This window comes from Actinia tenebrosa, unplaced genomic scaffold (assembly GCF_029948245.1).
Source record: "Actinia tenebrosa isolate PJP-AT-01 unplaced genomic scaffold, QUT_ActTen_1.0 PGA_scaffold8__29_contigs__length_14323225, whole genome shotgun sequence".
NCBI lineage: Eukaryota > Metazoa > Cnidaria > Anthozoa > Actiniaria > Actiniidae > Actinia > Actinia tenebrosa.
The window spans coordinates 14,233,670-14,258,365 of NW_028292585.1; the positions used below are offsets into that span (position 1 = coordinate 14,233,670).

Below are 24,696 nucleotides of genomic sequence, written 5' to 3' on the forward strand. Positions count from 1 at the left end.
ACGGTACTAATTTCAACGGCGTCATCCATGCCAGGTCGAAGCCTGGGCCCGGTTGCATAAAACCCCCGTAAGTGTTACGGGTACACTTAAGTGGTCCCGTAAAATAAGGGCGTTACACTGAAAATACTTAAGTGATCTACTTAAGATTGCTCTTAAATATTCAATTCTAGTTGCAGGGTAGGTTTTCTCGCACTTTGTCACAAAATTTATCCATATTTTCGGTTGTATAGAAGTTAATGCTGTCGACGCCGGTGCAGAAGTCGACCCAGCCGAGACACCAGAGGAGCTGGCCAGCAAGGTCAAAAACTGGCTGAAAAAAACTAGAGTATCTGTGGCCTTCGTGGCAAGTGAGGTCGTTCATCGTTCTCAGGGGACCCTCTCAACTCTTTTAAATAAACCGCCGTCCACGTTTCTAGTGGGAGCCGGAATGGAGCCTTGGCAGAAGCTCCATCAGCTCATGGGCTCAAGAGAAAAACAGGAAAGCCTTGTGGCGGCTTTTAGAGGTTTGTTTAATAGCAAATAACAGCCAATAAAGTCAAGTGAATTCTAGTATCGTCCCAACTCACTTTGTTTTCTTTTCAACAGAACGCATTGCCAAAAGGTCAGCCCCTGAATTGAAGTGGAATCCACTAAAGCGAAAAAAAAGTCAACTCGTTGGCTTTTTGAAAAACACGAGCTGGCTTCCCTAGATGCGGTCTATCAAACCACATTATTATTTATTCCCCCGCCAACTCGCCATCTACCACGTGGATCTAGAAATGCTTTCCCGGTGATTGTGCTGAAAAATTGAAATTACTGATAGTTTATCAGTTACTAAATTTTAGGTGGAATGTGTAAATTAAAGAGAATGTTAAATCCATCTACAATCACCATTTCAGGGCAGAACATTCCTAAGTCCAAAACACATCGACAAGCTCTCTTTGAAGATGAACCAACTGACCTCTTTCGTTAGATACTCGAAATGCTTTGCCTTTCGGTCCAAGTTTCTTAAAGGCCTCAAATTGTTCCCCTATGTATGTAACAAACTTACATTCATGGTATCCTTTTACGACGCATTTCACCCGAAGCGTTACTTTCTCCTCGCTTTCTGCCATATTGCTTAAATGCCGAGTGACGGATTCCCTGGTTTGAAATAGACATTTCCGATTTAGCGGCATAGGGAAAGTATATTCCGCATTCTCATAATCCGACCGGAATAGCATAAATTAAAAAGAGCTATCATTATTTTATTCCAGATTTAACCAATAGAATTTTCAAAACTCCTTATCTTACTGTTTTCTCAGCTAGTACAATGTATTATTAGGTAAATAACAACTGAGAAAGAAAGTTTGTAACTATTTTTACTGACGTTACTCCTTCGTCTTACTACTATGGTCCTTAATAGTCAATCCTCTTACTACGAAGAACTAATGTCCCAAACGTCATATACTTATGAACTTTATCATACACCTGTTGTATTCAACGCACCAAAACAGTCACAACTGACTAGTAAGCGCCAGTAGTATCAACATATCTTGAGATTTGTTTACAGTATTAAGCTAGGAATTTTTCTGCTCTCACTAATATAAACATGTGTTACGCCAGTTTGTTTTACTTTTCCGAAAAGTATATCAAAAAGAACATATATAACATTACAGTGTTTTTAGAATTCTTTTCCTTCTATTAGCAAGAGCACCACAAGTTGCTATTACAAAGGGTTGAAATGGCCTCATGTGTCGAAAAATATCCGAGGTCGCTGAGTACATTTTCAGGAATCCAATGGCGTGCTCTACGCGGATACGAAGCGACCTTAGCGCTCTGTTGGCATTCTGTTGTCGTCTGTTGTAAGCAATACGCCTTGGAGTGATAAGAGGTGGGGCGATAGCGTATCCCCCATCAGCTAGCAGCCTTGCTCGTCGTGGTAGATTCCTTCTTCTTCCATGGCCTATAGCAGGAAGTCGTCTGTATGACTCCGCATCGTTCATATGCCCCGGAAATCTGCAAGACGTTTGTTTACTATGAATACGTGTAGTACTAAATTTTGCTTATGTTTGTATTTGTTTTTACATGCAGTAAAATAGCAGCTAGATCGAAATACTTAAGCACAACATGACAACGCTACTATATAGCAAACGTACCCAGCTACAAGGAGTACTACCAAACCATCTGCGTCAACAATTAGTTGTGTACTCATAAAATGGTACTTTTTGTCACCTCTATAAGTCAAGATTACAAGATCTTCTTTTACCTGTAGTTGGCACCCGAGGTGTGCGTCTTGGACTGGTAACTTCCATACCAATTCTTCGTACAATAGCATCAAAGGATTCTAGTGTTTCCCCGGTCATGTACCAAAAGATGTGTGGATGTCTTCGTGCTAAACAATAAACATCTCTGCCACTGTTACGATGGTTAAGCAGCAGATTACCAAAAAGTTGGGCTAGGAGATTAGCTCCCGTTGGTGCCGTAGAGACAAGCGCAACGAGTGTGATGAGCAGGTTCCCTATTACATGCATAGGAAATAAAGGGACCAAACGTTGTGGTCTTTGAAGACTCAATTTTATAGCTGCAAAGATAGACAGCAGGGTTACTACAATAAACATTGGGAAAGGTGGGACATCCATTGTTGACTGACGCAAACAGGTAGTGTATTAAACATATATGCAACTTTTTCGTTCGCAATCACGAAACCAAACAAAAATATTTAAAAAAAACATTACGACCAGTGCACGTGTGCACGTGCCTATGTATGCAAATTTTTAGGGCTCTTTTCACTTTTCTTAATCCTGTGAGAAAGGAGCGATGGACAACAACAAGTAAAGAAAACCAAGGAAAAACTACACTCAAGTCGAAGATACTCTTCTTCTTCAAGCTGTGCAAGCATGTGGAAGAGAGTGGAAAAGTGTTTTGAGTTTTATGAGAAGGCATGTTGAGGTTTTGTGAGAAGCAGGTGATCAGTATGTGGCTGAAGGAAATTCCAACAAAGTGTTGCAGGAGCGATTAAGGAAGAGAGCTACTAAACTGCTTAACAACGCTCTTCCTTCAAGGTAAGAATGCTGTTGACCAAAGAAGAAAGGACTCTCAATAACGGTATTATATGGAGTGCGATGATTCTTTTATTTCCTGGTAGGAATGCCAGTGAAGCAAGCACGTCAAATAGAATAATTGATGAAGAATACTCGTCCGCATCTAGTGTGGAAGAAACTTGTAACGAAGATACTGAAGAAGTTGAAGACATTTGCAGAGCTATCAATGCACGCGAAACAAAGTATGTGTTAGATGCAGAAAAGAACGAACCAAATGACGACCCTGCTGACATCCTTACACGAATCAAGAAAACAAGAGAAAGCGAGAGGACGGAAGACAGGTAATTTATAAGCAGACAGAATTACTTTCAACGTTTCTCATACCTATTTTATAATAAAACCTCGTTAATTTTGCTATTATCCTTTAAGGAAAAGACCTCTCAATGAAAGCTTAAAGTCAAGTAAAAAGCTGAAGTCATCTAGGAACTCCCAGGTCACCAGAGAGAAAAAACTGGACAGCTTACTCGAAGCAATCCCCGCCGTTCTTGATGCGGCCCAAAGTGCTGCACGAGAGCACCAGAAAGCATTAAAAAGCTGGAGGGCAGTCCATGGTCTTGACGTGACAGATTCTTCGTCAGATGAAGACTAGCACCTTATAGGCTTTATGAGTTCTGTTCACGTTATTAATAAATAGACATTAAGCATCACGTTTTTTCTGGCCGGCATAAGCACGTTTTTGTTCTTTCCCTGTAATTTAACTAGTACCTTTTAGAAACCTTCTCAGCAAAGACAAAGGTTATTTCATTATTTATCTATTGCTTCTTGAAAAGCTTTTCAACTTCTTTTTACTTTTTTTCGTTTGCGTAGCACAAATGTTTGTCGAAAACACAAGATGTTTACTGAATCTCTCAAATATCTTGTTTTGTTCTGAATTTCAACGCATTGGTTATGTGCACAGCCTTTTCCACTGTAGAAGAACTAACAGAGAACTTGAATAAAATCCTGTTTTTCCCCGCAGAGGAGAGGGTACAGAGTTGGGAAGTAAGTGTTTACAGGCAGTGAACAATCTCAGTAGGCATCCACATTTCAACTATATGTTAGCGATACGTACGTGTCCATGCAGAAGGAAAACTTCTCGAAAATAATAACCGTCGTGGTATTCTACATTATATGCTAGCATTCTTAGTCCTTTTATAAATTTAAGGGGGAGCATTTACATTAGTATATTATAAACGCAACTTTTTTATATAAATGCGTTTCAACGGGACGAGATCTTATTCTCGAGCACACTGCTCGTCAGTTAAGCTAATAAAACAGGTAGTGTTAACGATATTAATTGTGCAATACCTTAAGTTAGATAAAACAGGTCTACTGAAAGCTGTTTCATTATTTTATTGAATTTTCTGGTCATAACGATGATTCTAGCCTTATTCCGCTGGTTTATGCTTATTCCGCTAGTATATGCCTATTCCGCTCATATGCCGCTAAATCGGAAATGTCTAATGCGCTACACTTTGAAGAAGTTTCCACGTGACGTTTCCTGTCGAATTACGTGTCTTATCTTATGTATTATGAACCGTTTAAATCACAGGGAACCCGACTTTTTTTTTTTTTTTTTTTTTTTTTTGATTCTTTTAAAAAAGTAATTTGCTCTTTGTGGGTTTCCTGTGTTGTGATCGGTTTCCTTTGACTTAAGCTGTAATCAGATCTGCGCTGTGATCAGATCGGCGCTGTAAACTGATAGCCGATTAAATTCAAATCAATAACCGTTGGTAACGCACTCTCTAGTAAACACTTTTGACTGCTCACTAGAAAGTGCGTTACACACCACAGGCAACCCATAGTAAGAATCAAAACACCAACGGTGATCACGGGTCGCGGTAAAAAGCTGAAACGGAAACAGCGGAAAGCTGAAAGAGCTGAAATAGCTGAAAAGTTTAGAAATGTCATAAATTCAACCTATTTCTGTACTTGAATTACTTTCATCACTCTTTTTATCATGAAAGAGCTGCAAGAGCTTTGATTTTTTTTCCTTTATAAACTATGCCGAGGAAAGCCAAAAAAAACAACAACAACAACAACAACAACAACAACAACAGCAATAAATCTAGCTCAGTCCGAGAAGCGCTTGACAACTGTCTTCGCAGTAGGAGAGCGACGTTATGTTGACCAATGAGCAGCCCGTTGCTAAGAAAAGGTGCTTGGTCTTCCAGAACAAGTAACTTGATCAACGTAACAATTATGAAGTTGGACTTCTTAGTGGCTGTTCAGTATCAAAGAAATATTTTCAAAGCTGACCATTCACCGAGCGGTCCAGCAATGAAGCTCTTAATTCTAGCCAGGATCAAAATCTGAGCAGCATGATAGAAGGCTTAACAAGAAATCTCTGTGCATGGACTTTATTTAATTTTATTTATATTCTAATACTATGTAGAAATTTTATTTTTCGGTAAAGAGAATGCGTGACATTGACCTTTCTGGTTGGTCCATTGGCTGGTATCTCTGCAGTTAACATTTTTTTCATTTTTTTTATTTTTTATTTTTTAGTTTGACATTATTTATATTATATCATCTTTCATAATATTTGTCTACTGATTATTATCTATGATAATAAGAAGTTCTGCACTTTTCTGCACTTTTCAGCTCTTTCAGCTGTTTCCGTTTCAGCTTTTTACCGCGATCCCCGATGAACTCCAGTACCAAGAAAGCTGCTTGAAGGAGGGCAAAAGTTGATATATGTGAATATGTATTAAAATCATTGAAAATAAAAACGCAAAAACTATAAAATATAGCAGCAGATGACAAGCAGCCACCCATGTCGGTAGTCATCATGTTGAGTAGGTGACATCAATGGCTCCTTCTTTAAACATTTACGAGAATTAGTCAGTAAGTCAGTAACCCCTCTATTAACGATGCAAAAAAAATACTAAATACTTCGAATTCGCATTGAAATACCAAGTAAACTGCTGCAGTTTTGTTTGACATTTTCACTTAACCAGTTTTATGGAGGAGTTTGTTGTCAGAGTTTAAAAGTCCGAGGAAACTTTCTGTGGTAAGCTAGTAATGATTTGTGAGACGTATGGAATGTTTTAGGCAGCTTATATGTCACAAAAACACGAAACAATACATGTTATATAAAATGTTTTAGCATTTACCTCACATCAAATCATAGTTTTAAAACTGAATGAAAAATATAAAAAAAATGTAAGCAGATGATAAGTAAAGGATACCTTCACAGGTTTTCCCAATTACGACGATCCCTTGAATAAAATGACATTAAATCATTGAACATTAACTTAATTACAGGAGAAATTTATTTTTGTTAATGAGCGTCCCTTGCTTCATTTGATGCAGACAGTCTACTGCAGTCATCACTTTCTCGTATAGTGTAATATTCTTCCCCGGACATTGTTATCCATGAGATGGTAATAAGGAATGGGGATAGCTCTGGCCTGGGACACGCCTAGGCCAAAGCGAGAAGTGCATTGAGGGTAATTCAAACCCGGCTTCCTTTGGGCGGGCGGGTGGGACAAAGACGATGTTTGACCGGCTGCCTCGAGTAGAGTGACACTATAGAACCACGTGAAGGGCTTTTATTATCTCATTTGCATAATCCCCGGGGACTCAAATTAGCAATGCAAATTGAGTTTGCATAGCTGTTTGGTAGTAGTTAAAATACAAAAAAATCACATTTCTAGCTCAAAGGACAGAGTATATCGATCTTCTCACAAATGAAAATGGATTGCACATGTTAAAAAAGCTGCGACGATAAGAAAATTCCACGCCCACACAGGTACCGGACGAAACGCTTTAATTTACTTGTACTGTCTTTGTTATCGCCATATTCTTTTTTGAAGCACACTATTTGTTCCTCTCAAGCATCATTTCAAACTCGCGACTGTCCATACTAAATTCCTTGCACGTTGTGAGGTTAGTAGGTAGACTTGCATGGGATTCATTCAATATTAGGGACACCCTTTCCACATTGTGTAGCAACTGATGACAGTGTAAGAACCAGTAACCTGGAATATCACTTTTTAACCTTATCATTACGTAATCTTGAAGAAGCAGTTTTCTGTCGTTTTATGTTTTATGAAATTGAAAGATGTCTAAAAGAAGCCATGTTTCGTTTTACAGATTTCTAGAAAATGTTGGAAATTAGAAATATGAAATATAAAAATTAGGCCCGTAGTCCAAAAGCACTGAAAAGGAATTACTAAGACATCAGTCGGCGCAACAGAGGAAATAGGGAGTTTGTAAAACCCGTAACATGTCCGGAACACCTTAAAAAATATGCCTAAAATATCATACAAAATAGAAAAATAAGAAAGAAAATGAACTGAAGAGCAACAACAATTAATTAGGCCTAGGACAAACGTCGAACTTTCCATGCACCGAACTTAATTACATCAAAGAATGCCGCCTCATTATCACCTGATATCCATTGTTTTTAATGAGTTCGGTGCATGGAAAGTTCGACGTTAGCTTACTAGTAGATAAAAAGATATAACTAGCTAAAAACTAGTGTGAGCTGCGTCGGTGTTTCTAATGAAACAGTAATGATGAAAAGGTAAATTATACACCGTGAAAAGATGAAAAAACTTACTGACGTTTCGGACGCTAGTCCTTCGTCGGAGTAAAAGAAACGTCCGAAACGTCAGTAAGTTTTTTCATCTTTTCACGGTGTATAATTTACCTTTTCATCATTACTAGTAGATAAATCTGGTATCAGTTTTCTAACTCTTAAAAGGTCGTCCAAAAGATGTAAGATTGTCTAACAGCTAAACCGTGTAAGGTTGTAACCCTTTCGGTTGTGCAAGGTCGAGTCATGGAATTTTAGCTCTTCTAGATGTTTTTCATCCGTTAATAAATGACATAAGTTACTAAGCAGGGAGCAAACATTTCATCCCTTGGGGGTTGTTTATTTTTTTAACACTTTGATACGCAAAATTACAGACATATTTACAAAATTTAACACTTATATACATTCTAGGGTTCAAATACTTATACAACAGTTTTTTTTTTTGTTTTTTTTTCACTGTCAACTAAATGTTAGCATAAATTACCATTCTTAATTTATCAAACTTTGTCAGGTGGATTTGCTTTGTATGATTTTTAACAGCAATGTTATATTCAATCGATTCATAGTATTGAACGTATTCTTTGAAACCACTGAACACAGGATGACTTGCTTTAAGTAGATTGCTCTATATACAAAGGATTTCAACAAGAGCAGTATAAAATTAATTACCAATGAGAACTCAAAGCATAAGCAGTGTCCTATTACTACTGAAGTTAAACTTAAAGTAGGCAGCATAATATTATACTTTTTCAACCATAGTGAAATGTCGTTATAAAGTTTATACGAAATTTCACATGTTATAAAAATATGTTCTATTGTTTCCACATGCTTATGACAAAAGGAGCATAAAGCGTCTTCTTTGAGGTTAAACTTAGCTAAGTCCTTATTTACAGGTATAAACAGTTTGTCAAAATCCTATATTGAAACCACCTAAGTTTTGTATCTATAGAAGTTGCGTAAACTGTCGCAAATACGTTTAGCCATAGGAGGTTCAAATTTCTTTCTTATAATACTTTGATGTATTTGCCAAGTTTTTACTTTATCTAAGTCGATAAACTTTTCGAAAACTTTAATTTTTCTAGTAAGAGTAAGAGCCCCAATTTTACAGTTCCATCCATTAACCTTTTAAGCCATTTAACCATGCTTGCCTTAATCATGCTTCCAAAGTCTTACAGTTTCAGTCCTCCGTCATCGTGTGCTCCTATCAAGGTGTTATATTTTATCTTGGGTTTTTTTCCATTCCATATGAAGTTTACAGTTTCATCTTTCACTTTCTCAATAAATGCTCCACTGGCTCTTATCTTGGTGCATACATATAAAAGCTTTGAAAGACCTAAAGAATTAACCACCTTTCCAGAAAGTTAAAAATAATAAACGAATCCACCTTATAAACTGTTCATTAACTATGATTAAAACCAAAGTGTTTAAGGGCTGGCCAAATAAAATTGTGATGGATACTATCAAAGGCTTTCTCGAAGTCCGCAGCAAACAGTAGTATTGACTCTTGATTTACTTGGGCATACAGTCAATTCAAAAAATGTTGTCGTCGACCAACTCAAGCCTACGCGACTAGACCGAAAGGAACTCTGGGTAGTAATCATTGAAGCCGAGTTGACTCCATAATTTTTATCTGACTAGTTATACCGGTCGTTACTTCATGTATGACCACACGAATTGGCACTATCTTGGGGTTGTGTGTTGTGGTAGTGTTGCATCGTTCGGTGTCACCTTTAGTGATCCGTGTAGGTGCAACACATGTAGTTGGTGTAATACCCGTAGTAACTAATTGCGCGGACTCGAAATCCCGTCCAGTCCGATATTGTCGGCTTTGAAATGACTTCTCGTCTCATTAATTATTCGGCTTGGAGTAACTTGAACAAAATTAATTCAGTCCTAGGACTGAATTAATTTTGTTCCAGTTACTCCAGACTGAATGCATTCCTTTCACAGCACTTTACCAGGTTTCAAGTAACATCATGTGACCCAAAAATAGCCCATTGATTGGCTGGTTTACTCATGAATTATTAATGAGTATGAGAAGGATTGTTTCTCGCCATTATTATCTTATTTTAACCGCTTCAGTGATTTTTACCCATATTCCTTTCGGTCCAGTCGCGTAGGCTTGAGACGGTCGACGACAACGTTTTTTGAATTGACTGTATTCCAACAGATCCTCAATGAATCTGATTGGCTCGTCGATGTTCCGATCTTTGATATAAGCTACTTGGTCCGGGCGGATGATAGAAATTAATGATGGAAATTAAGTTGTTTTGTGTCTTTCAATTAACTTTCCTAAACAATGCAAAATTAGAAAACTGTCGTATATATGGTCCGTGTAACACTCCACAAAGAGCTTTTCAGTTTAGTTGGCGTTAATTGGACATATGAAATTTGCCTGATTTTTGAATTTTCATTTTTTATGATCATGTCAAAATTCTAATATTATCTCATCAATGTCAATTTTCAATTTTCAATTTTCGAATTCAAAAATTAAAAATCAAAATTTCGAAAAGTCATTTCAAATATTTATTTTAATTTTTGAATTCGAAAATTGAAAATTGACATTGATGAGATAATTTTCGAATTTTGACATGATCATAAAAAATGAAAATTCAAAAATCAGGCAAATTTCATATGTCCAATTCACGCCAACTAAATTGAAAAGCTCTTTGTGGAGTGTTACACGGACCATATATCCGTGGAATACTTATATACTGAATACTAGATTTACAATGATGACAAACACACTAACGATGCAACGATCCAACAAATGACAAAACAGCAACTTTGTACACACATAACGACATTGAAGTGCTATCCATGATTGTTTAATGTTGACACTTTTGTTCGTTGATAATGAACAGGCAATAGAAAATAACGAAATGAAGTGTTTAGGTATATGTTTTTGTGCATGTGCATTTCGAGAATATTTCTTATGATGTAAAGTGTGGTATATAAGAAAGCTCAGGCTATGGAATAAAGAATCTTACTAAATTTCACAAATTAAAATTTATGCCCTGTTGGAGAGGTTTATCGTTAACGCTTTATCAAGTTACTTTTTTGGAAGACGCAGCACCTTTTCCTCAGCAACGGGCTTCTCATTCGTCAGCTATACGGCTCCATACGAAAATATTGGCTACTCAGACGAGACATTCGCAGCAGGCTTGCGCGTTTTGGGCATGAATAATATAGCGCATGCGTGGAGGAGCCAGCTTTCAAAATGGCGGATAAGCGTAAGCGTCCCTAAAAAGGGTTTTTTAAAACTTTAGAAGAAGGCTTACTTGGTATACGAGGGAAAAGATTCAAACCAAAAAAGAAAATATCAATAAAGAGCAAATTTATCCGATCGAAGTAAGTACGATATTTAAATCTTTTGGGTCAAACTCATTTGAATTTCGAAGACAACTAGCTTTGTTAGTTTTGAACATCTGCATTAGTCTAGAATTGAGTATGATTCCAGGAACATTGCATTTCTGGCATACATTCTCTATCAGGATCTTAAAGACATAATTTTTTCTAATAATAGTCTTGCTATCCACCTCTTTGATTTCGTCAGCTTCTTGTTCTGCCGATTTATACATTTCACAAAACAAAGAATTAATTTGAAAACTCTTCAAGACTGAAGATTAAACTTACTTCATGTAACTTTTTAAAGTAGAGCTAATTGAACTTACTTTATCAAGGTCTGAAATGAGGAATAATACTGTCCTTGGCTATTATTCCCGACATTTCTCGCATTGTTTTCTTTGTATTTTTCGTTTTGTATGGCTTCGGCTTCGGCACAAAAGGCCAGCGCAATCCCAAGCATAACACAGTTTATTATAAGCGAGGGCAAGCCCGGAATCGCAAACATCATCTGCTTTTGAGTGCTTATTTACAGAGACTTTTTTATTCAAAATGTTTCGAATTTGGTGCAAAAATGATAATAAGATGCCAGACCTCCTAGATCCACTCGTACATTTAGGAAAATGCATGTTTTGAATAATTTATAGCCGCTTAAAGTGATGGCCGCGCTACGGTGGCCCACAGGTCTCACGGCAAAACAAAAACTCGCGGCAAAACAAACTAAACTCACGGCAAAAGGCAATAAATTCACGGCAAAATAAACTTAACTCACGGCAGAACAAAGAAAGCCACGGCAGAATACAATAAAGGTTGTGGTAGGCAACGACGTATTGGCTTCCCTGTTGATTTTTTTTACCGCGAGCAATTTGTCAGCGGTTTTGATGTTGTAAATAAGAATGGCATCTGGTTAAATACTATTAAATTTACAATGCAAAGTTTACCAATTTATCATACCCTTTAAAAGACTTTAGACTTCAATATTGACCCTGAAACAATAAGAACGCTTTATAATTATTCCAAAACAAAAAGTTTCAATGATAAGAACCTAAGCTTGACAAGAAATAATTAAAAATGAATGTATGTAATGAAAAAAATGGTTTTAGGAGATATTTTTGAAGAGAAAAATCGGTCCAAGGTTTGTCATCTTAGTCGCCGGGTATGTGGTTTCAAGCCGATCGGTTGTTTGGATGCTCGATGTTCTAGCTCAATCAATCGCGTTTGAATAAAGTTATCAAATGAAATATCCACCACTTAGCACCATTTTGAGACAAGTAGCAGCCCTTATGGTCAAAGGCCACCTTTCCTCATTTAGTTCTCGGATTTTTTGGCAGTCAGGAAACAAAACAATCCTCAGTCGTTCGCGAGGGTTGTCAGTGCAGCTAACTTGGCCCCCGACTAGTTTTATCGACATAAATGGCAGAGACTCACTCACGAGTCACGCTTGTGGTCACGCTCTGTATCTCACCTTGAATTTTGGAACTCGGATTTACATTGCTTTTTTTTCAGCTTTCAGGAATATTTTAACATTTGTAGATAGAATAGTAGCTAAAGAACTTAAATTCGGTCGTACATTTGAAGAAACTTAGTTACAACATTGTCAAATTTTCATTTTCACTCAAAGTTTTTCATGTTCCGGGTGTTCCGGGTGTTCCGGGTGTTCCGGGTGTTCCGGGTGTTCCGGGTGTTCCGGGTGTTCCGGGTGTTCCGGGCATGTTCCGGGTGTTCCGGGCATGTTCCGGGTGTTCCGGGTGTTCCGGGTGTTCCGGGTGTTCCGGGTGTTCCGGGTGTTCCGGGCATGTTCCGGGTGTTCCGGGTGATCCGGGTGTTCCGGGCATGTTCTGGGTGTTCCGGGTGTTCCGGGCATGTTCCGGGTGCGTTCCGGGCATGTTCCTGGTTTTACAGACACCCGAAGAAATATGGTTACACTCATCAAACACTTATCTCTCTTTCAGGATAATCAAGACTGATATCGTTTTGTCTCGTTAAGCATTCAACTGAGTGCTCATCATGAATTTCACCACCATTTGCTCTCCGAGAGTCGTTATCTGGTTCAGTTTATCTTCTGGTTTTTGTATAATCTTTTATTATTCAATGTATTATTCGCATTTGCTGAGCCCTACAAATTACAAATCAATTGGAACATCCCCCTTACCACCACTCGAGCAAGATTTTAGGCGCCATTGGTATCGACAGAGAGAACCGCGCGTCAACTGGGAACAAATTATACGACCGTGTTTAGATAATATGGCCTGGGGAAAAGTGAAGCCAGAATGGGACAAAAGTCAACGAACAAGTGCATCAAAGAGTACCATCTATTATCAGGATATTCGTCCAGCCAGAGAGTTTAGTAGGATATTCATTCAATCGAGAACAAAGGATGGTCAAATCAAACGGATTGGTGGGGATTCATGGAGAGTGTATCTACGTGGACCGTCATCCATTGCTGCCACTGTGTTTGATCATAATAATGGCACATACGAAGCTCTGTTTCTCGTTAAGGAACCAGGGACGTACACACTAAAAGTCATTCTTGATTTTAGCTTATGTGATGGGTTTAGGGATCCTCCTATCGATTGGTTTATCAAAGGTATGGTAGTAATTTGTTCTGATAGTTTCTTTGATTTTCCTGTTCCATTTTCGCAATTCTCGGTACGTTTCCCAAAGTCGTTTGTTGTTTCTGCCCATTGTCCATTAACAGTGCTTCCATAGAGAACTTCTTTTTTCACTAGACTCAAATTGGAACTTAAAAGTTTATCTTTGCGAAGAAAGAAAAAGCTAAAGAGCCCGAAGCAAAACCCTCGAAGCTCAAGAAACTTCTCTATTACTGCTATTTTCATAGTGCAGTTTTCGTATGACTGTGAAAAGTTAACGGCACGAACACGGTCGTGACACGGCAAGAGATACGCCAGACCAATCACATTGCACGAGAATTTACTCTCCATCCAATCAAATACCCGTAACACATCATAAACACGGCGCGGACATGGTAATGCCAAGATCACGGCACTTTTAGACCAATCTGATTGCGCGTGAAAAAAAATCAGCCAATTAAAATTCTAGAAAGTATCACGGTCACGGCACGTCACGCTTACGGCACTGAGCTTTTCACAGTCATACGAAAACTGCTATACTGCATGCGAACTTAAACTGTAAGCTGCACGCTGGAATTTGGTTTTTCGCTGCCGTCAATCAAAACCGATCAGTCGGTACCTTTCATATTTTTGATTGACGGCAGCGAAAAACCAAATTTCGTCGTGCAGCTTGTAGCTAGCGAGTTCGCAATAAGAGTTGTCAGTACAAACGTCAATTGTCTTCATAAAAAATCGAACTTAACTATAAGAACTTTATTATTTAGGTAATGCCAATGGAAAGTTTTAGAAAGAGGGAATGCTAGGCCATTTAGATGATTTGCTATACGAAAAAATGGCAGATGGACAGCTGTCACTCAACATCACAACAGCTCGAATGACGACGCCTTTTGAAAGTAAATACTGAACAAAAGTTAAAATTAGAAGAAAAGGCGAGAGAAGGTGGGAAGAGTGGAAGGAATGATGTATGTGGAATATATCATCATCACACTCTTAAAGCTGACTCCACCATTCAATATGAAGTTGTTTCAGGGTTCGATCTGTGAGTTAGCCATGCCTTGACTTTGATCACCCCAGAGACTGTTAATTTAGACATGCCTTGACTTTAATCAGCTAAGAGGTTGTTTCAGGGTTCCATCTGTGAGTTAGCCGTGCCCTGACTTAGATCAGCCCAGAGGTTGTTTCAGGGTTCAATCTGTGAGTTAGCCATTCCCTGACTTAGATCAGCCCAAAGGTTGTTTCAGGGTTCAATCTGTGAGTTAGCCATTCCCTGACTTTGATCAGCCCAGAGGTTGTTTCAGGGTTCCATCTGTGAGTTAGCCATGCCTTGACTTTGATCAGCCCAGAGGTTGTTTCAGGGTTCCATTTGTGAGTTAGCCATGCCTTGACTTTGATCAGCCCAGAGGTTGTTTCAGGGTTCCATCTGTGAGTTAGCCATGCCTTGACTTTGATCAGCCCAGAGGTTGTTTCAGGGTTTCATTTGTGAGTTAGCCATGCCCTGACGTAGATCAGCCGAGAGGTTGTGCCATTCACCTCTTTTACATTCAAGAAACTGAATTTTCTTAGTTGAAGAGAATCAAAAATTGTAACTTATTCCTTTCTGTTCTTCAGATATCTTATCACCGGAGTCATCCTGTGATGAAGCGTGTGATTTCCTGCTGGATGGATTTGGTCGATGGATCAACGACAATGAATGGCTTCCTTACATGAACGGTAACTCTACGTTTGTGAATTTTGGATGATAGATTTAACAAATCAGGGGTGCCTTACCATACTTCGAAAACGCCGTCGTCCTGCTTTCAAGCAGGCCAAAATTTTGTCCAATGTCAAAACTGTCAGTTTTTTAATGATATGTAACAGAACGAATGCAGTGAAAAGCGGTAAAATCGAGGCATTTAGGTTACTAGTAGCTGTTTGTCTTGAATCGAGAGTGAAGTTTACCAAAATTTTTACCAAGAATTGTACCAAGAATTGTGTTATGAGAGAGAAAATTAATGTTTTTACAGACTAAGCTAGACATCAGTTTTCTAATTACTATTTCTTATCGTATGAAAACAAGATAAAGAACGATCAATTAGTTATTGAAAATATCGATATAAGATTTCAGTAAGGCTACAATCACGCAAGTTTAGATGATGGTATGCTTTGAATTTACAAGTAAACTTCTTAGCTCCTCCCATTAGCATGTACACCTATGGTTACACCCTAAACACTCTTTCCCCCTTTGCTTAGTTATTTTAGCACTATTCTTTTAAATCTTATGATATAATTATTCCTCGTAGACCTTTCTATACATTTACCATATATTCACATATTATCTTTAGTTTAAGTTATGTTTAGTTCTATGATTTTCACTCGTATTATTCTTAATAAGATATCACACTCAGGAATTTACTATTTCCATTAGCCAATCAAGGCACAGCGATAATATTATACTGATTGTAGAATGACACCTGTCATGAAGTTATTATAAATAGAGCTCATGTAATTAGTTTTAGTCAGAGTGAAGAGAAAGTAGAATAAAGATCCCGAGTAGCTCTACCGAGAGCGGTCCATCCCATAACAATTGTACCGAGCTCAAAAACAATCTGCTCTCTATTGTATATTTATAGTATTAAATTTTGATTGACATAAGCGGTTTGCTGTAGATTTTTGTAGGTCAGTACTGCGAACACAACGGGCCAAACAATATCTGGCCATAGTTATTGGAACGGAATGGTTTGGAAACTCCATACTACGAAGCTATTGTTTTGCGTTTGATGTTGAACCGTACTATCACGTGTTACTGCCGGTACACAATGAACCAAAGCAAGTATAGCTGAAAATACTCATTTCCTTATTATTTTCATGTATGAACAATTTGAAAGTGAAAACTTTCATTCGACGACCAAAAACCATGCGGATTAATATTTTCGCGCAGATACAGCTAAGTTACTAGATGATAAATAAGAACGGCATGAAAAAGGCAATTTCCTTTTCAATAAACAATTTGTATTAACCATATAGGATTAATTAACAAATAATAAAGTGTTTTAGAACGTTTTTAGGGTTAAAAACTCCTATATTCCCGAATACTATAAACAAACAGAGCAACTTTTTTCTTTTCTGTGCACCGTCATCGTCATATGACAATGGATAAAGTCGAACAAAAACATAGAATGGGTTTCCCAACCATTCAGCTCCATTAACTATGATCTGGCCGAGCCAAAATTTGGTCATGACTTTTATTTGGCCGAACAATTTTTGTCTGCCTAGTGCGAACAGAAAACACAAAAACAATTATGGACTTCTGTGTTTTTTCCTTCCATTAGAGTCAAGCAATGCAAGAATAGAACCGGGGACACAGTCAGCAGGTTCACTGATAGTGTATGGGGACTCATTAGCATATCGGTTTGGATTATCTATCGCAAGGAACAAAAATGTGTGTGGTGGAATGTACAAGACGTGTTCTTATAGATATAACTGGATCTACCCTATTAACACAACAACAAAAGAACAAGTATGAATTTAACTTTTAAATTTTGAATAGATTAATTCTTTTCTTCAAACGCGTTGAGTGTAGTTGGTCAAGGAGGTAATCAAGTCTTTCACTTTGTGGGTTGGTGGGTGGGTGGGTGGGTGGGTAGATGGGTGGGTTTTTATGTATTTTTTTGAGAAGGAAGGTAGAATTTTTTGAAACAGAAATGCTTCTCTCCATGGCATATATAATAATGGGTTAACTGTGAATTTGGGATTGAAGATAAGAAAGAAATGAAGATAACAAACAAAGCAATTAAAAGAGGGGGGGAAAGGGAGTATCGAAGGGAAGGGTGGGGAAAAGTAGAAATAAATGCTGCATTAATAAAGAGTGACGGGAAAAATGGAAAAAGTTAAAGTACTAGCTAGATTGATCTTTATCATTTTTGCAGCGAATAAACCTCTTCAACGCCTACGCAACGTGGGCAATGTGCAAGGCTGGGATCCCTGTGCTTGACGTACATCCTGTTTCAGAATCCTTCGCGCCTGGTGCCTATGATGTGACTCATTATAAAGATTTTGTATTCAATAATGCTGAAAAAGCCTTGGAAGCCTTCAAAATAAACGAACTAAATGGCAGGCAAAGTTTTAGAACGCAGTTCTTGGGTTCTAAATGTAACCTGCTCAAAAAAATTATAAAAAATTGATCACCTACATAGACACTCTATTCGATGCAACATGCAACAACACTTTCACCGTACTTTTTTGAACTAGCTGTAGACAAAACACAGCTCGAGATACCTGTGGATTTCAGATGAATAGCAATTTAAATAGATAACAAACCCCCTCCGACGTCGAGGCACGGAACTTATAAACCAATCCAAAGAGCCAATCACAGCGTGGCTCTTGACACAACAACGTTTTTAGCTTGACAGGAATCAAAAGTAGTCTAATTTTCCGTATGAATTTTTGAACGGCATGTTCTAATTATGCACAGTTAATATTTTGGGAAACTTTTCACGCTTTTAAGCTAAGAGTTTTACCATCCAACTCTGCCTCGAGCTAGATGGGTAATTTCCGGGCACTGGAAGAGAAGTTCCTCAGGACGGGTACCTGACATAACTAATCACTTATTCTCTCGGCACCAGTCAAATGGAAAGCAATCATGACCCGAACAATAAGACCACGTGTACAGAGCGAAAGAGCGATAGGACAATAAAGCTGTTACGAGAAATCATATGCTTACATAATATCAGTGTTGTTTCGATTTCGATTTTTGAGTTCTCTCGCAAGATCTAGCTGGAACTCTTCTTATTGCGTGACCCAGATTGAATACTGATTTCAGTTATCCACAAAGTCTACCGAACGAATCAATCTGAGAAACCAAAGAATGGATGCGATAAGAATTAACGGAGGCCAAATCATTATTTACGGACTATCGTTTTTAAGTCTTATTCTGGTCAACAATGTCATGACTTTAGTTCTCTTCAGCTATCTTGGGTGTTCTTTTGTTCCGATGGCAATTGTTTTAGTCATATATGGCTTCTTGTTGCTCTGCTGGTCTAAATACTCTAGAAAATCAAAAACAACGTCAGAAACCAAACCTGACCGCAAATTTTTAATGGATGCGTTGCGTTCTGTAGAGACGTCAAAAATACCCTATGTTGTGGATCGGTTTTTGGAGCTCGACAAAGCTGGGGAAACGACTGAAGAACAAGAAGAAAGAATATCTAGAATCCCTTTGGATAGTTGTTGTGTAGTTTGTCTGAGTTCCGAGGCGTGTATAAGGACTCTTCCTTGTTCTCACACGGTGACTTGCGGCTGGTGTGCTTGGCAGTCTCTCAAGATATCATTCGAGAATGGGACTCCGCACCGATGTGTGATTTGTAGGACAGAGATCGAGGACTTTACGGGCAGTTTGATCAAGAATTTAATGAATATTAAGTGGAAAGACGTGCGGAAGATTGTCGATGAAATCAAAGAATGAATGTACGTGAAAGTAACTACCAAAACAGTGGAAAACTCTACAAAAAATTTACACATTAGAAACGTCCACATTTGCCATGATTTTTAATGAGTTGATTATTACAATTTTTGAACTGACCGCTCGTCCAATCACAGCACATGAAAATCAATCTTGAAGTACGAAATTATACTAATTGAAAATAATTACTACGGTGCTTAAAAGTGATTAAAGAAATGTGTTCAAGGAAAGATATTGCACACTGTCTGTTATAGGAGTTTTCATATGCCTGTTAAAAGCTCACGGCACAAACACGGTCATGACACGGCAAGGCATATGCCAGACCAATGGCATTTGCACACAAGAATTTACTCTGTATCCAATCAATTGCCAATCAATTGAAAAGGCATACGTCAGACCAGTCACATTGCACGAGAATTTACTCTGTATCCAATCAATTGCCAATCAATTGAAAAGGCATACGCCAGACCAGTCACATTGCACGAGAATTTACTCTCCATCCAATCAAATACCCAAAACACGGTGGTCATGGCATTGCCAGACCAATCACATTGCCGAGGTATTTTCGCGGCTTGAAATCATTGTAACTCTAAACATTAATTCACATTCTCACAATTAAGGTGACTGCCTACTTTTGGAAAACGATTTAAACTTTTTTTAAACTTTGATCTTTCGAATTGAGATTTAATGCTGATTCCAAATCTGGAAAGAAAAATTGGTGTCCATAGCTTGTTTTCGAGATAATCAGCATTTAATGGAAGCCTACGCGCGAGCTTTTGGAGCAAAACTTGCGCCAGCGGAAGTGGTTAGAAAAAAATTAAGATTCATAAGATAATAGTTATTTGCAGACTATATGGTTGCACGAACGAAGGCTAGTCAATCATTCTACAATAATACATAGATATATTCGACAAGAAGACAAAGAGATCCATTGATTTGTCATATTTTGTAGTTTTGGTGCTCTTAAGGTGACTGCCTACTTTTGGAAATTGATTTAAGCTTTTCTTAAGACTTCGATTTTCCGAATTGAAATTTAATGCTGATTCCAAATCTGGAAAGAAAAATAGGGTGTCCCGAGCTCGTTTTCGAGATAATCAGCATTTAATGGCAGCCTACGCACGAGCTTTTGGAGTAAAAATTGCGCCACCGGAAGTGATTAGAAAAAAAATTAAGATTCATAAGATAATAGTTATTTGCAGACTATATGATTGCACGAACGAAGGCTAGTCAATCCTTCTACAATAATACATGGATATTTTCGACAAAAAGACAGAGAGATACATTGTTTTGTCATATTTTGTAGTTTCGGTGCTCTTAAAAAATCTCATAAAGTCGAACAAAAATCCCTACAAAAATCTATTTTTTCACGTGTTCCTGATTTAAACTTTTCCTAAAATGTTGATATAACCTTGATTTTTAGGAGTTTTTTCGAATGAGCTATCAAAAAATATAGAGTCCCGTGCAAAATTTGAGGGTTTTGCCCTGTTGAAGCTCAAAACGCGTATGGTTCTTCAATAAAATCTTGTAGATTATTCAATGGTTTTTGAGCGCGCGCACATCGTGGGCTCAAATCGAACATTCAAAAGTAGGCAGTCACCTTTATGTTTGACATTAATTCACATGTTCATTAATTTGAAAGAACAATACACGTCTTAAAATAGATTTTAAATCAAAAAAGCTTATCATGTATTTTCTAATCGAAAAAGCAATGAGCAACAAATAATATAGATGCTAAAGAAGTATACCTCCGGTTGACTCATCTTTATATAAACAGGTTTATTAAGAAACTCGTTTACGACGAACGTGACATGTCGATTGTCCAAGAAAAATATCTTCTAAGTCAGTAAAAAGGTATCGCGAAATTCTCCAAGTAGTACGTAAACCACAAAAGAATATTTGTCTTGGGTGAGAATGACGTTTCCAAAAAGTCTATTAAGTGAAATACAGAAAAAAGAAGAAAACGTGGTCACGTTTGCCGTTCTGCGTGGGGGAAAAAACGAGAATCTCTTAAGATTATGAATTGTATTTACATCGGCTGCCGTCACTTGCTCAAAATAGAAGCGAGAACGAATTAATATATGCAGTGTTCGTACGTGAGCTATGTCACTCACTAAAAATGCAGTTTTAGATTTGTTCTTTGATTTTTACCTCAGCCGTCAAAGAGAAAATCTGAGACTTTTATGTTTTTATGAAGCGGAGCTTGGATTCTATTAATTCGTACATGTCAATCGTTTGACGGGAAAATTCCCCCAACTCATGGCACACGCGTTCAATTAAGAACTAAAGAGAGCGTCTTAGTAATTTGGCAGTTATATGGCCGAGATATTGCAATCAGTGACAAAAATCATGTATTTTCCGACAGGAATCTTTGCTCTTTTCCACCTACACGAGTAAATACGATATTATGAAATAAATTAGCAAATTAGGCTTGAAAAACAAGTGTCTCTTGTGAAAGATTAATGTAGTATAAGTGATACTCTTTGACTTCTTAATAGCTCAGTTGATCGCCCACTTCAATCAAAGACGGTTATTTATTTAGTCAAACGTGTAGAATGTTGTAGTTGGCAGGCGTCCGTGCCTATAGTGGCCAAAGAACCTGGGATGTATTCGTTTTTACATAGAATTACTGAAACACGCCAGTCCCTTGTCGGTGGTAGAAGACAATGTCATACTAGTAGCGTTGCCTTGTGTTTGTGATGTCATTATTTGGTCTTTCATTCGACCGATCCTGAAACACTTCATTAAAATACGAGAGAACTCGTTTCTGAACTCACGCATGCGCAATGCGTATAGCATGGGGTTGACCACCGAGTTGCTGTACAAAAGAATTCGAGCCCAGAACTTTGCTAGTTTGCTTGTCGGCGAAGCTGGGGCACCGAAATGATACAGAATGAGTATAATCCGAGGATAGACGAGGATTATGAACGCTCCAATCACGATCCCGATTGTTTTGGCGGTTTTCTGATCTTGGTGTTGTTCTTTGCGCATGCTTCGGTCGCCAAAAGGGACAGGGATTTCCGGACGTTCTGGGAAAGCTTCGTGAACATTAGGCACAGCGTCGGTTGTTTTTAGGCTGGTTCTGCGGGTTTCTAACGGGTGAACTTTCGATTGGAAATTGATTTGGAACACTCTGACTTTTCGATGCTTTCTTGCCTGATTGGCGATGTGGAAAATACGGAAATAGGCCAGTACGATGACAACAGTCACCAACAGAACAAAAACAATGAACCCGATTAAAAACACATCGTCCGAGAGGCCAGGAATCTTTGGCAAACTGGTGAACACTAGCGCAAAGATCCAGAAAGCTAAAATGACGTAGCATACGCGCTGTGTGGCGAATCGAATGGAAAATCTATACCTCATTGGGTACTCGAGTGCGATACAACGGTCGATGCTGAGAGCAGCGAGGTTACAGATGGAAGCTACGATGTTGATACGGCCAATGAAGCCAGCAACTTCAACAGTCAGTTTGGAGATTTCTCTGCCCGCGTAAAAGGCGAAGTGCTGGGCTGCCCTCATGGGAACCAATATGGTACAAACAAGAACATCAGCTACGGCTAACGAAACGATGAAATAGTTGGTCGCGAACTGGAGTCTTCTGTTTCGAAACACTGCAAAGCAGGTCAAAAAGTTTCCCACTGAGCCAAGAACGCAGATAACAATCTCAACGATCGCCGCCACTAAAACCCTCGTTTCTGATCCAAAAACAGAGTTTGTTCCTTTTCCTAGGACCGTTTGGTTGACACTAAGATTTCCTCTTGTGAGACTCGAATCAGCCATGACCGTTTGAAATGTGCTTTTCTCTTGAAGAAGGTTTCACTCGATATTTAGTCTAATACCTTTGTGAGAGATTTACAAAGTTTGATCTTATATATATGAAACGTAATCGTTATAACGGAAGACTTTGATAGGCTTGAAGGATGCGCATCACTCTAGAGAGTCCCATGACAAGACGTATCTTGACAAAACATGTTTACTTTATCTGACGATAGTGCTTAAGATTCGGTCATAAAATTTAAATTGCTTCCAAACCTTTTTGTGTGTGCCGTCAATTTATCTTCTTATTAAAGCTTGCGTCTTGGTTTTAGCTGTTAATTTATTTGCTCATACCTCAAGATTATTGGGTTCCTAAAATGAATTTAAAAAATGTATGCAATTATTCTTATTTATCTGATGAAGCTGAATGTCAAGGTCCAGAATTAATAAAGACATTAACTAAAAAGAGCAAGAAAAGAAAAAAAACATACTTACCCAGACTCATCCTGACCGCTTTTACAGCTGCCGTAATTTACAGTGAGTCTTATACAAGTCAAAACGGATTAAACGAAGATCGGCTTTCCTATCCTCCTTGTGTTATGAGTTTTTAAGGAGTTTCGTAGTTTTCAAGCTTATTGATTTCTGAAACAATTGAAAAGATAGGAAGTAGTAAATACTTTAAAATACTTGGAAAAAAATAAATGTACCATTATCCTTATTCATTGAAGTAGCTCAATGTCAAAGCCCCACAATTAATAGACATTAGACATACACAGAATAATACGGCTTCTTCAGCTGCTGTAAGTACATTAAGTCTTACAGAAGTCAAGAAGGCTAAACCAACTCCGAGTCGCCAAGATGTTTTTATTATTGTAACTATAAAATTAATGAGTACGAAGTAATTTTCTTCACAGCGCAACGACTTCAGTCGGAACCACCTTGAGAACCCGAGCCAATCAAACTACGAAAACAAAACCGAATTTCGAATAAAACTTGTCCCAATCTAAATTCTAGTTTTCCCTTGTTCGTAAACCACCTTGGAAATTATAAGGTATACTTAGTTTCAGGCGATTATCTACGGATTACCGCCATGACAGCGAATCTAGTTTTTTTTTTTTTTTTGTACACTGCATAACCGCTGGTGGGAATATTAACTTCTGGTCGATTTAGTAGTGTTATAACAAGAACGAGATCCTTTTTTAAGTACCTACATAATATTCTGTCAGCTGTCAGACACACTTATACATTATACACCTACGCAGCTCAGACTAGTTTACTCGCAAGATCTCATTTTATTTCACGGTGTTCAGCTTACCTATAACCCATCATGTTATATGCATTATACACCGACGCAGCTCCAACTAGTTTACTGACTCTTTTTATTTCACGGTGTTCAGCTTACCTATAACCCATCATATTATATGCATTATACACCGACGCAGCTCCAACTAGTTTACTCGCTAGTTCTCTTTTTATTTCACGGTGTTCAGCTTACCTATAACCCATCATATGATATGCATTATACACCGACGCAGCTCAAACTAGTTTGATCGCTTGTTTCTCATTTTATTCCACGGTGTTCAGCTTACCTATGATGCACTACTGCACCGACTCATTGTTTAGAGCAACTATAAGAATTTATTTAAAAAAAGGAATAAAGGAAGCCAAAGATCTGCTTTTCAATGGAATTAGGTAACGGATTCTCGAAGATTCTCCTCACTCCATGAAAATTATCATGCGAGTAAATATTCTTTCAATATTTTCTTAAATTATCTATTGAGCCAACAAGATACGACGAAAACGTTTGAATGTAAGCAAATATACTTTTAAAATGTCAAATAGGAATAGCTAACGAGGTGGAAAAATAAAGACAGGGGGAAAATGGAAGGTTTATCAAAAGAATTAAATTCTAAAAGGGGGGGGGGGGGGGAGTGATTGAAAAGGAAGAAGGAAGAATGAAAGGATGGAACGATGGATGAAATA

The 24,696-nt window shown here is 38.0% G+C and overlaps 5 protein-coding genes across 5 annotated transcripts; 3 read left to right on the top strand and 2 right to left on the bottom strand.

The window, feature by feature from the left end:
• Nucleotides 1-1,631: 1,631 nt before the first annotated feature.
• On the bottom strand, nucleotides 1,632-2,296 carry LOC148905268 (uncharacterized). The gene is made up of 2 exons (XM_089024246.1): nucleotides 2,118-2,296; nucleotides 1,632-1,977 (listed from the first exon to the last, which is right to left on the bottom strand). Exons 1-2 carry the CDS (start codon nucleotides 2,294-2,296, stop codon nucleotides 1,632-1,634), a joined length of 525 nt encoding a protein of 174 aa, XP_088880372.1.
• A 733-nt stretch (nucleotides 2,297-3,029) lies between these two features.
• Nucleotides 3,030-4,379, top strand: LOC148905269 (uncharacterized). The gene is made up of 2 exons (XM_089024245.1): nucleotides 3,030-3,343; nucleotides 3,432-4,379. The coding sequence occupies exons 1-2, from the start codon at nucleotides 3,030-3,032 to the stop codon at nucleotides 3,649-3,651; spliced, it is 534 nt and encodes a 177-aa protein (XP_088880371.1). The 3' UTR covers nucleotides 3,652-4,379.
• An 8,641-nt stretch (nucleotides 4,380-13,020) lies between these two features.
• Nucleotides 13,021-17,680, top strand: LOC116301111 (uncharacterized). The gene is made up of 4 exons (XM_031710115.2): nucleotides 13,021-13,516; nucleotides 15,129-15,230; nucleotides 16,829-17,016; nucleotides 17,426-17,680. The coding sequence occupies exons 1-4, from the start codon at nucleotides 13,021-13,023 to the stop codon at nucleotides 17,678-17,680; spliced, it is 1,041 nt and encodes a 346-aa protein (XP_031565975.2).
• A 335-nt stretch (nucleotides 17,681-18,015) lies between these two features.
• Nucleotides 18,016-19,187, top strand: LOC116301124 (uncharacterized). Its single transcript, XM_031710135.2, has one exon. The coding sequence runs from the start codon at nucleotides 18,364-18,366 to the stop codon at nucleotides 18,958-18,960; it is 597 nt and encodes a 198-aa protein (XP_031565995.1). The 5' UTR covers nucleotides 18,016-18,363; the 3' UTR covers nucleotides 18,961-19,187.
• LOC116301122 (alpha-1B adrenergic receptor-like) lies at nucleotides 19,027-22,737 on the bottom strand. Its single transcript, XM_089040980.1, has one exon. It carries the CDS (start codon nucleotides 22,735-22,737, stop codon nucleotides 21,571-21,573), a length of 1,167 nt encoding a protein of 388 aa, XP_088897106.1. The 3' UTR covers nucleotides 19,027-21,570.
• Between the last annotated feature and the right edge of the window lie 1,959 nt (nucleotides 22,738-24,696).

Coding starts and splice junctions, on each gene's coding strand:
- LOC148905269 (XM_089024245.1), top strand. CDS start 3,030: ATGCTGTTGACCAAAGAAGAAAGGACTCTCAATAACGGTATTATATGG. Junction 3,344..3,431: donor AGCGAGAGGACGGAAGACAG/GTAATTTATAAG, acceptor TTATCCTTTAAG/GAAAAGACCTCTCAATGAAA.
- LOC116301124 (XM_031710135.2), top strand. CDS start 18,364: ATGGATGCGATAAGAATTAACGGAGGCCAAATCATTATTTACGGACTA.
- LOC148905268 (XM_089024246.1), bottom strand. CDS start 2,296: ATGCTATTGTACGAAGAATTGGTATGGAAGTTACCAGTCCAAGACGCA. Junction 1,978..2,117: donor GTAGTACTCCTTGTAGCTGG/GTACGTTTGCTA, acceptor AACGTCTTGCAG/ATTTCCGGGGCATATGAACG.
- LOC116301111 (XM_031710115.2), top strand. CDS start 13,021: ATGTATTATTCGCATTTGCTGAGCCCTACAAATTACAAATCAATTGGA. Junction 15,231..16,828: donor ATGGCTTCCTTACATGAACG/GTAACTCTACGT, acceptor TCCTTCCATTAG/AGTCAAGCAATGCAAGAATA. Junction 17,017..17,425: donor ACACAACAACAAAAGAACAA/GTATGAATTTAA, acceptor TCATTTTTGCAG/CGAATAAACCTCTTCAACGC.
- LOC116301122 (XM_089040980.1), bottom strand. CDS start 22,737: ATGGCTGATTCGAGTCTCACAAGAGGAAATCTTAGTGTCAACCAAACG.